We start from the raw sequence: 12,790 nt of genomic DNA, 5'->3' as shown, positions 1-12,790 counted from the left end.
GCTATAACAGTCTCCTTGACTAATTCCCTTTCTCCCCTCCAATATACGCATCAGCAAGTACTGCTATTTCCATTTTAAATAATACACATCTTATGTTTATTCCTATTGCCATGACACTAGTCAAGCCCTTAACACTCCATGTACAAAATGCCATACTAATCATGTAAACTTGACTCCCTCCTCCTAGTTCCCCTCTTTTTAAATAATTCTCAACTTTTAAAGTAAAATTGTCTCAGGCAGCCATTAGTTTCTATCATTTATAGCTTATAACCCTGATTGGCTCACCGTTACCCTTAGGATAAAAACACAAGTACAGGGAGTACCCAACCTAAGACATATGCAAGTCACAATGAACCACACTTAAGACCATCAGTGTATCTGGAATATTGCATCTTCCTGGGAGGAAGTTACAGGAAAATGCATGCAGGGGCTAAGGAAGAAATTGCTGAGTTATGTGAACATGCTCTAAGCATTTGATTAGGATAATATGTTGGAAGAGATAGGTGGAAAAATCGTTCATGTGGGAAGAACGCTGAATTTGGAACTTGACATTGATGATGTGGAACAGATCACAAAGAAGGGGAATTGGCAGATCAGGACTTAATGGATTTTGAATAGGAAAGAAATGCTTAAGAAGAAAGAAATAATGAGGAAGAGGAAGGAAATAAGTTGTCAAAAAATTTTACAGTGAAAGGATTAACTGAAGTTTTTTCTAAACTAAATCAGCATGAGCTTCAGTGGCTTGAAAATATGGACCTTAGTGCTGATTGTTTTGCTAAATTTGATAGGCAGATTCAGGAAGTAGTGAGATGTTCCTGCAAAAGATACAAATAAAAAAGAAAAGGACCATAAAGACAATTCTCACTAATTTTCTCACTGGAAATGGCATCCCCATTACCAGGGATAATTCAGATGATCCAGAACCCTCCACAACTGACAAAATGCCAATGTTGTCCAACTCTTTTTTGTTGTCAGAGTAAATTTTTATGGTTTGTGTAATTTTTTATGTAAGTATGTATAAAAATATATCTATAAGTTTTTTTATAAGTTTATATGTAATATTTCCAGCTCTGAAAGACAAAGATTGGATTTATAAAGATATTGATTATAAAAGGCAATAATAATGAAAACTAAAAAAAATGAGGTATCTGACTTATGTCAGAACTGAGTCATCAGAACAGAAACCTGTCATAAATCAGAGACAATCTATACTTCAAAGACCTTTTTAAGCTCTTCAATACCGTGTCTTCAGCCTACTCCTCTAACTTTAAAAAAAAACTTTAAGTAGTATTAAAACTCACACACAATGATATTAGCATCCTCACTTATTGTTGAAATAGCTAACATGTTTGTAGTACTCACTATGTGTCAGGGACAGTTCTAAGCAATTATAAGCCTTATGCTAACCCTAACAAGTAGAATATTATTATTATCCCAGAATAATAAGCACTTAATCTCAAAGTCGCAAAGCTAGTAAGTGGCAGAGCCAGGATTTGAACCCTGGAAGTCTCAGTTTAGAGCTCACACTCTTAACCACCTTGCTTTAAAATTCAGATGACAGCTAGACAACTAGGCAAAATTAGCTTTGGGCTCCCACTAATTGCACAGCCAGTGGAAGTCAAAACCATTCCATTCTAACCTATGCATTCCCAGAAATTTACCTTCCTATGGCTTCCTCTGCCTCCTGGGCTCTTTGTTCAGCAGATGCTGTCTTTGTGCTAGACTACATTAATCCAATTGTGAAACTCAATACCTTAATCTTCCCCACCACATACCCCTTAGAGTCCAGTTATGTGAAGCACTTGTGAGAAATGAAGAATAGATTGCAACTCAACAGTAGACGTAACTCCATCAGTCTCCATGGTCATCACCACTGCCTAATCTCTCCCATTCCGGCTGGAGAATTTTACTGGCTCCTCAGCTCATCCCCACCAGTATTCATCTTTCTGGCTCCTCATCTCTCTTTTTCTTTTTTCTCCTTCTCCTCATCCTTTTCTTTTTTCCCTCTTCCCTCCTGTCTAGTGAAAAGAGCAGAATGTTCATTTTTATGAAGAAAGGCTTCCTCTCTTAAAACCTGAGAGTAGGAGAAATGAATGCAGAAAGTAGGAGAAGTTGAGAAGCTCACTTCCTACCTGAAGCATTCTTCTAAATAATCAGGACAAACCAAAAACCAAACCCGTTGCCGTCGAGTCAATTCCAACTCATAGCGACCCTATAGGACAGAATAGAACTGCCCCATAGGGTTTCCAGGGAGCGCCTGGTGGATTCAAACCTCCAACATTTTTGGTTAGCAGCTGTAGCACTTAACTACTATACCACCAGGGTTTTCAAGACAGTCTGCCTAAAATATCACTACTTTTATGCTCACATTTTTTCTATTAAATTATAGATCCTTTGTGGACTGTATCTTACTGATCTTTAAACTCCCTTCCTCCTGTCCTCAGTTCCCAGAACCTGATGTACACTAGGAATGAATTCCTAAATGTTTTCTGAACTTAATGGAAAAAACTGAGTTCTTATCTTGATGCTTACAATGCTACTCCCAGGTGGTGAAAAAGAAAAAAAAAGTGTTCTCATTCATTATTCTACCTTTTCAAACTCTATCTGCCTTTCCAGTTTCATCTTTTCCTTGAAGCTTTCACCTACTATTCTGGTCTACATGCTGACCTCTTTCTTTTGTGAACTCCTATGAGGCCTTTTTTTTTGGCTTCTTACATAACACCTCGTATTTCTAACTCTTATATGTCTTAGATATATGTTTTCCTCTATCTAGCAGAGGAGGTAGGTGGGTGGGACATATCTACAAATCAAATACTTGTGTAATGAATTAAAAAATATATAAAAATCAAATGACATGACTATAAATATTAAATGGAATTTTAGATAAGATTTTCCTCAGAAGGAAATTTTCTTTACAATTTACTTGTCATATCCTGTAGCAATGTGTTGTGATTTATATAAGTCATGTTATATTTTGTCAGCATCTAGTTATGCCTTGGATGCAGTTACTGTACTAAGAGCCCAAAAAATGTGATACAAAAATTATTTTAACAATCAATGCAGAAAAACCCCATTTCATGAATATTCATAAAAGAAATAATTATACTTTCTATAAATCAAAATTGGCCTACATTTGTTAAAATAAAACCTTGACAGAAATAGCACCAAATTCTAATGGTGGTATATTTTTTTTTTTTAACCAAGTATTAAAATACCTTTCCATAGTGCAGGTGAGATTCTCCTACTATTAGAAAAGCTTTTAAATCACTTAAATGATTCTAATGGGGACAACCCCTTTAGTGAAACTACTTGCCCCATAGCCACCAATTTGCTGCTTTTCTGATTTTCTTTCACCTGAAATATGTGAATATAGAATGAATGAAATCATGCCTTATTTCGGTACGGATTCTTAGAATATTTGAAATATACATTTTCAAATGCCTTGAATACATATGCCTACCAGTGCTCTGTTTCCTTATATTAACTCTTGTCATATGCACTAGTTCCAGGAACTTCAACACGATGCTCCCAAAAGGTGACATAGTTTGCACAAGAGACTTGGTGTAACCTGCAACTTTTTTATGCTCTTCACATTATTACTCTGGGCCGGCCTCTGCCCAAGTAGGGAACTGTGCTAGTGAAGCTCCAGGGACCCTAAGATTATAAGCTATGGTTCATACTCTATAATGAAGTACCAGTCTCCGTGGAGTCAATTTTGACTCGTGGAGACGCCGTACACGTCAAAGTAGAAGTGTGCTTCATAGGGTTTTCGGTGGCTGGTTTTTCGGAAATAGACCAGTGGGGCTTTCTTCTGAGGTGCTAACCTCCAACCTTACAGTTAGCAGTCGAGCATGTTAATGGTTTGCACCATGCAGGGACTTCTGCTCTATGGAGCAGGAACAAGTAAAATGCCTATTTACAGTTCAGATAAAAGATGCTAGAGGCATTCTAAGAAGGAAGTAATCATATGGCTTTAATGAAGGAGGAATTGAAATGGTCTTCACTGGTAGAGTCTAGATCAGTAGAGCAGGAGAGGGAGATGCAATCTGGGGAGGAAATAGAGGCTCATAGACATCCTGGGAATAAGTATGTTATGGTCAAGGACAAAGCTACAAGTACTTTAGTCTGGGATACAGCTAGTGCATAGGAGACTCGTAGGAGAAAAAGCAGTCAGGCCATGAAAGGCACTGACACAGAAAGCTCCAGGGGTCTCAGCTTTATTTGGCAATGGGAGTCACTGACAACATTTAGCATTGAGACGTGACACGTCCAACCTGGCATTTCAGATTGGAAGGTTATAAGGGTGAGCCGCATAAGGTATATGGTACAAGGTGAAGACTGGAGGTAGAAGGTTCCATAGGAGGTTATTTTACAATAGTATGGTGGGGAGTCAGGGCTGAAATGATGGTAGAGAAAATGAGAAGGAAGAATTAGAATACAAAAGACATAGCAAAAGAAGAATTATCAGACTTGGTTGGCTCACTGAGTGCTGGGAAAGAGATAAAACAAACAGCTAAGGCAGCTAACTATTTGGTCTCATTTTCCATTCTTCTTTGTATTAATCCATTGCTGTCGAGTCGATTCCGACTCATAAGAACCAAACAGGACAGAAAAGAACTAACCCACAGGGTTTCCAAGGCTGTAATCTTTACAGAAGCAGACCGCCACACCTTTCTCCTGTGTTGCAGCTGGTGGGTTCGTATCACTAACCTTTCGGTTGGCAGCCAAGCGCTTAACCACTACACCACCAGGGCTCCCTTTTCCGTTTGTGTTAGGTACCTGGAAATTTGGTTTTTGAGGCCCAACGTTTCCATCCGTTTTTTTTAGAATTGCCCCACTTCGCAGCCTCCCATGCCCTTACTAGAATGAGTCAGTTCAGAGACAGGCACAGGACAATCCATGTGACTATCAATTCCTGTCCCAGGAATTTGGAATTTGGCCTGACAGCCAGAGGCTGGTCCCTCTTTGAGGTGTTGGCAGTGATCCTTTTCTTCCATGTGAACTGGGAAGCTGAAAAAGATGCCTGGCAGTAAGAGAGAAAAAAAGGCAGAAATGAGAGAGAAAAAGAAAGCAGAAGTGAAAAGCAAAAATGAAAGAGGGATAGAAAAGGCTGAGCCTGGGATCTTTGTCACACTTTAGTACCTGCTTTTTTTCTGAGTACCTAAGATGGAACTGCATCTCTTCTCTTTAATTCTGTGGGGACATTCTTATAACGCAGGAATACATCCTTTCTTTTGATTAAGCTAACCTGGCAGGGTTATTGTTATTTGTAGCCAGAATGGTTCAAACTGATATATTCCTCAGCATGAGCTCTCCTTCCTCACTCAAATGGTCCTCTGGCTACTCACTGAACTAGAGCCTTTAAAAAACTGACTGTATATTTTTATGCCATTTCCTTCATCTAGAATGTCTTTCCCTTTCCAATGCCACTGGCTCTGCCTGTATAAATCCTGACTATCCTTCCTTTCTTCCATCTCCCTTTTTTTATCAAGTGCCTTTTGAGTGAGTCCATAATATCTGTAAATTGCAATGTTAGTACATTTTTTTTTTTCCTTTTAAGTCCTGGATTTTTTTTAACTTATTGGAAGCATAATTGAAACTTATATAAACAGGGCAGAATATGGTAGATGGTAGTGAGTGATCAGGAAATTTATATTCGCATCTATATAAATTTAAGGAAATTCAAAGAGTCAATGGTCTACTAGACTACTTATGCCTTCAGCTCTAAGGTGGACTCAGACAGAAACCAGAAGGCCACTTGGCCAAAACAATATATTATACTAGGAAGTATATTAGTTGGGAGTATTAGATGGAATAAGATAAAAATAGTCCATACATAAGAAAATGCACGATACATTATTGCAGAGGTGCTATAAATTAAATTTTTATAGATATCTGGAGGAGGTCCTACAGCTAATGAGAGGCAGATTTGGAAGCTGCCAATGCTTTCAGACTCTAAGCTCAGTGCTTTCTCTACTATGGCAAACCACCCCACTGGAAATAAAAAACAAAACACATCAATTTTTAGATGATACATCAATAACATTCAATTTAATGTATTCAAATACATATTTTTTAAAAAACTAGAATCTATTTTAAATTATCATCCATTAAAAAGATAATACACTCTAGGAAGCATCTTGAAACTAACACTCAGGATATATCAGCAAAAAAAAAAAAAAAAAAATTATTATTTTTTTCTAAGCATCATAGAATGTCTTATAAAAGCCTCTCTTTGCCTCTAGAAATGAGAAAAACAATCTGCTCTCCTGTGAAATTTCCTATAAATTCAGAATACAATGGTGTTTCCTTTTCCTTCAGCAGTGGTAGCCTTTGTTCTGGTGACTTATAATACCTCAGGAGGGGTAAAACCAAAATTGCCTCATGAAAGCAATAAGAAAATTCTTAGCATATGGGTGGGTATATAATGAGCAAGATAAAGTGCCAAGAAATAGTAATGTCTTATTCTGATCCACTCAAAAGAACACTCCTAAGACCCAAAAGCATTCACACCGGAAGATTACACAAGTAACACTGGTTAGAGATGAGCTATTGTATAAACACTCTGTTGCTAAGCAGGGAGGAAATACTGTTTACATGAAAATGGGATGATCTCTGGTGAATACTGAAAGAAAACGATAATTTCCATAACCAGAAAAAGCACTTTTTACATCATTCCATTTCAACTGTTATAAAACCCTGAGTTGCTTTGGCAATTGCTTTCCCTGTTTTGCTGGCTTTATATCATTCTCATCTCTACAGCTTTCCACTTAGTAAATGGCAGGATTTTTTTTGTTAATATTGTTTTGGTTTTTCTGTCCTTTTTTTTTCTCACTCTGAAGCCTTGGCAGAAAACACAACCATGTTGTATGTTTCTAGGGACCCACCTTGCAATGCTCAAAAGATGAATTTTTGGTGCCCCCATGATAACAGACCAACTGGTTTTCCTTCCCACCCCCAGTTGAAACGCTGAAAATATGATCAGAGAAGGTGCTATTAATAGCAATTTTATAAACTACGCACTCCTCTGTTTCTGAAGCCTGTCTCTGCAGAGTGTTTGTTATACTGAGAACAAAGCAAACAAACAGTGGCTTCAGTGAGAGGAAGGGAATACAAAGACACTTACCTGCATCACAATGAGGAGGTCAAAGACCAAGATGAAAGAAGCCAGGAATGCTCTGGAAACTTCATCACTGGGCAAAAATCCCCTATTCAGCTTGTCCCAGCTGATCCAGTCAGTTGTGATGACAAGTACAACTACAGAAGTCAGAGTGAACAGAACCGTCCTGCAAGAAACAAGACACTCATGTAAGAACATTAGAACTCTGTAGGTAGTGGACAGTGCATGTTATCTGTGCTGTAGTAAATGTCTACCTCTTGCCAGGTATCCTAAGACATATTCACCAGATAGACAATGAGAAAAGAAGTACATTAAGTGCTTTCTTTCAAAAGTAATTAGAAAATAGTATGATAGCATTTCTTCCAAGATTTTCCCTGAAGAACATGAAGAAAATGACTATGGAACAAATAATTAACAACAGAAACAGTACAAATGACCTTGTTTAGTGTAGTATGTATCACAAAGAAAATACTGGTGTGTCGCTCTCATTACAAGCGTTTTGTTTAACTGATGGTCATGGACATGCATATGTAAGAGCAAAAGGCAGATGCTGAATGGCGAGGAAGTCCATGGAACCCATTATCCTCCTACAGAAGAGAGGGCTAGATCAAGCTCATCACAATTCCCATGGCCTGTCGAGCTCCATAGAGTCACTTTCTCTAAACATCCACAGTGTAGCCTCTTCTCCTCAGGGGGCACACATTGTAGGTGCCCTGTGGACTAGTGGCCTCTTACCATATCTGAGCTTCCTTTCCTTGGTGTAAGTTACTAGGCACTTGGGATTTTATGTGTCTCTGTAAATCTTGGATAATTATATACAGGTGGAATTCAAGGAGTGCTTGTTGAAATTTGTAACAATTATCACTTAAGCTCTTTGTAAAAAATCAAGGAAGTACTTAAATTAGTCCTTCACATTAACGTTCAAAGTAGATCTGAAATGTCGGTGGTGGAAACGTAATTTGTCAGAGAATTGTCCATAACATAGTTAAGCCTCTCCTTCTCTGCTTTCAGAGCTATATTGGTATTTGGATATTGTTTGATTTATAGAAAGGAAAAAAGTAGAACAATTATATTGAAATAAATTTCACCTAAAGGAAGAAAAAAGAGAGAAAAAGAAGGCAAAAGAAAGGAAAAAAAAAAGAAAAGAAAACACGGAAACATTACACCTTAGAAGAATGCATACCCACTCTGGCAATTAAAAAAAGGTTTTTGATTTATAATTTGTCACTTAAAAAATTATATTAATTATCTTAGAATCCTCATTTTAATTGTACAGAGTATAAATTTCTAAACCAATATTTTGAGTTTCCGTTTCATTAACTTCTGATTTGGAGCAGGCTATATTTTGATATAATGGATATAATGAAATCCTGCTTAGATTTTCTTCCCTATAATCAGAAAAGAGTTATTATTTAAATTTTTTTGGAAAATGAAGACCTGTATTAAAACTCATTCATTTTATTTTAAAATTGCAAACTTCTCAAAAGAAGATAACTCAGGACCCTCAAAATAAAATTACTAAGTTGCCTACTGCTACCATTTAGAATACCTTTGATCATTTACAAAAATTTAAATAGAGTTGGGAGAATTCCCAAATAAGTATTATGATTCAATAGAAAAAAATTGCAAATTCTATATAATCAAGCATAAGAACAGTGGAATTTTAAACACATTTTTCTCCAGGTTAAGTCAATTTTGTTTTGTTTTGTTTTGTGCATGTATGTGTACACACATGTACATTTTGTCTGAGAAACTAAATAAATCTGAATGAAATCACCACAATTTCTTTTGTCAATAAGGAGAATAAAAACCTCCGTAAAGAACAGGTAAATGTTGACTATTCTTCAAAACTCCTTTAGGTAACAAGGGTATAGCCTCATCACTTTGGGTTTCGCAAATGTGTTTCCCACAAGGATGCTATGTATATATACCCTTCCTTGGGTAGATACACAGCTGGATGCACTGGTATCGCCATGTAGGTTGATGAACAACTGGGGCCCCAGTTCTCTCAAGTTCCCCCTTCCTTGCCTCCCAGCCCCCTCCACAGAACCCCCCACATTCCTAATACACAGTTAACTCCTGGGGCTGCAGGAGTACCAAACACCTTGCCCCAGCTCTATGGCAGCATTCATTCTATCAGTCAGAGCCTGTGATCTTCAGGCTAATTTTCTAATATCACTCCTGCACCTCCCCCAAGAGATACCTGGATCCTCCCTTTGTGACAATGGTTGATTACGTAAGAATTACTAGTCCATTGTTACTTCACTGATCTAAATATGCAAACTAACACTATAAAATCAGACACTCATTCAGAGGCGCATTTTTAGGTGTTAAAATCTGAAACCTCATTTATTACAAGATTTGTAAAGGAGTGGTTCATGGTAATATTCTCATTGTGAAGGAACTCATTAAAATTAATCATTAAAACTTTTTGTTATAATTTGGCACATACGCTGGTAATTAGAATTTATCAAGAATGGTTTTTGTGTGCAAGCTTCCTGAGACCAAATCTGCACTGATTCACCTCTTGGATGTTTGCTTTATTTGATGTATTTCATTTATCCAACATACAAATGCTCTGAGAGCTCCTCATAGGTGTTTCCCTGGCTTTATTACGTTCTTCCGTTTTGACAAAGAGTATTGCTACAGACCTCAAGAAAAAGTTACCAGTAGCATTTTATTACACCAAAGGGAAATTAAAGGAGGTATTCTGCCTGATATTTAATATTTAATACTACAAAAAGAATAAAAATGGCAATCATTAAATATGAATGCATACAGCTCAAAGTAAAAGCCCTAAAAATAAAGTCTCAAGAGAATGGAAGAAAGAAAAGGAAAAAGAGGACTAAAATACATGAATTGGTCGTATCACCTCCGAAATTATGCTCAGTGCCTTATCTAGATAGAGTTGCAAAAGCCAATAGACTGCATTTGGTTTTTCTTAGCCATTTCTTGAAAACTTGATAGGCTTCACCATGCTATGATAATTCAGTCAAAACCATCAGTTTAAAAGAGCCATTATTCAGTTAGCTGGCTTACACAAACACAATTACTTTTATGTAAAACTGCTATGAAGGAAATACTAATAGTAGCACATTACTGTTACAGCTACATGGCCCTTACAATATGCCTGACACTGTATAAGTGCTTTACACAAATGCGCTTGTATAATTCTTACCACAACCCTATTATTACCACTCCAAATTTACAACGTAGAAACTGAGGCACAGAAAGGGTAAATAACCTGTTCAGTGTCACAGATCTTATAAGTGATATAAAATACATGATATAAATGACCTAAGGTGATTCCTATGCAGGTCAGCTCATTCCAGTCTGTGCTCATAACCATTGCACACACTGCCCCTCATAGGAGGTACTTGAATATAAGTCTTCTGTCACTATGTTTGTAGTGAAGAGTTCGTTTATGTTCATTTTTCACTATACGTACAATACTGAAAAACTATCACCCCAAAGTACTTTACATTGAAAAGTAAAACAGACAGGGAATTACAGAGAACAGATAAAAGCAAGTTTTCATGGCAGCAAAAATGGACCTTCAGGGATGCTGCCATTGATGCAAAATCTTTCAGTTTTTATTTAACCAATATGGTTGAAAAGATGTTTATGTTGGACCATGATTCTTGGGGATTTCCAGCTTCCCTTTTTAAGTAGCATCCAATTAAACTATTATCTGGATTATTTTCCTTTCAAGCTGCAGGGAGAGCCAGCATGACATACTGGCTCATCAATTCTAGTCTCCTCTGGTTTCTTTCCAGTCAAACGGAAAGAACTCATTCATAATTATCAGCTTGAGCGGTTAGTATTTCCTTTTCATGTTTTCAAATTTCCAGCAGTTTATTTCTTTTTCCTCAATTACTTCTATTACCTCTTAGATTAATAGGAATTAGAATGCGAGACAAAGAAGGGATTAACAGAGTTTTGCTAACCCAATGGTTCCCAGTCTCTGCAGTGGGTGCCTGCAGGCCACAGAATTGTTGCTAAGGATGTATGAATTCTTATGTGCACCAAGAGTCATTGGTAAACTGCTCAAATCAAGTGGCTCCAGAGAGTTTAGGGAGCTTTCATGTGTCACACAGCCTGGTGAGAAGTTAGATCTACTGGCTTCAAGTGAGGATGCATTCCATAGCAAATCACTTTTTCTCTTCAGCTAAAACCTTGCAGAAAATCTTTAAAAAATTTAATATTATCTGTTGAAAACATACTAATTTTATAGCCTAGTCAAATATCTACTATGTATCATGATTAGAGACAGAGTAGCAGATGTATATAAATCCAGGTAATCCCAAAGCTTGGTTTAATACATAGTCTTAACCGTCACTTCATACTAACTTCTAGATTTTTTTTTAATTATGAACTTCTATTTAAGTAACTACATTTGTTGATATTGTTTTATTCTTCCATTCATAACCATTTTAAGATTGATTTACCGAGTAGTCCACCACCCATCTTGGAAACTCTGGCGGTGTAGTGGTTAAGTGCTATGGCTGCTAACCAAGAGGTCAGCAGTTCGAATCTGCCAGGTGCTCCTTGGAAACTCTATCGGGCAGTTCTACTCTGTCCTATATGGTCGCTATGAGTCAGAATCGACTCAACAGCAGTGGGTTTGGTTTTGGTTTTTCTTCCACCACCCATCTGTCAGTTTGTTATACTGTGGTGGCTTGTGTGTTGCTACTTGCTGGAAGCTATGCCACTGTTACTTCAAATACCAGTAGAGTCATCCATGGTGGACAGGTTTCTGTGGAGGTTTCAGATGAAGACACACTAAAAAGAAAAGCCTGGTGATCTACTTCCAAAAATTAGCCAGTGAAAAAGCTATGTATCATTACAATCATGAAGATGTCACAGGATCGGGAAACGTTTAGTTCTGTTATATAGAAAGTCACCATGAGTTGGAGCCAACTCAATGGCATCTAACAACAACAGTAACAACAATGAGTAGTCAAATAGCCTGAAAGGAGGCAGTAAATCAGGTGAGAGAAGAATTGGCATTAGGTTTGGATTACCCACAAAAGGCTGAATCATTTGGGGTTAACTATCAAACAATTTCATTCTGATTAAAACTCCGCAATAGAAATCACCAAACTATACATTATAAGTTGAATCAAATGAAACTGTCAAAATTTTACCATTTTTGTCCTACCCAAAAAGCAATTTCATGTGATTCAACATAATAAATATGTTTTTGTGTGTTTTAACATATTAACTATTATTCATATTCCAAAATGTTCATTATCTTTGATTACAGTCATGAATACCATATTCCTTTCTTATCATGCTGAAAAATGACATTGTAAAGTCTTAGAGAAAGTAAAACTCAGTTTTATTTCTTGCTACAATTCTCATGGTAAAATGTTGGAACTTCACCAAAACAAGTCAGATCATATTTCATATATTTCTCATAAAAAATAAAAATCTGTGAATCTTATTAAAAATGAATGTGTTGAGATAGCAAATTTAATTTTACAATAAAATTGTGATATAGTCTCATATTTCAAAGTGCTAAATACATAAAATGAAATGTGACATGGCAATGGAATTTAAAATGATTTAATATCACAATTTTTAAACATGTTAAGTGGAAAAAAAAATGAAACAAGCATGCATAAGCAGAAGAATGCTTTCCTTCAATATTCATTGCAAAGTCAAGGG

General features: G+C 36.7%; 1 protein-coding gene across 9 annotated transcripts in view; it reads right to left on the bottom strand.

The window, feature by feature from the left end:
* TMEM117 (transmembrane protein 117) overlaps positions 1 to 12,790 on the bottom strand; it is a 568,932-nt gene that overhangs the window by 115,909 nt on the left and 440,233 nt on the right. For all 9 annotated transcript variants that reach the window (XM_049882884.1, XM_049882881.1, XM_049882877.1 and 6 more), the window contains one exon: positions 7,127 to 7,286. In XM_049882884.1, the coding sequence (XP_049738841.1) occupies positions 7,127 to 7,286 (160 nt within the window). The remainder of the gene's footprint in view (positions 1 to 7,126; positions 7,287 to 12,790) is intronic.

Source organism: Elephas maximus, chromosome 4 (assembly GCF_024166365.1).
Source record: "Elephas maximus indicus isolate mEleMax1 chromosome 4, mEleMax1 primary haplotype, whole genome shotgun sequence".
NCBI lineage: Eukaryota > Metazoa > Chordata > Mammalia > Proboscidea > Elephantidae > Elephas > Elephas maximus.
This window is presented reverse-complemented; position numbering and strand designations above follow the sequence as displayed.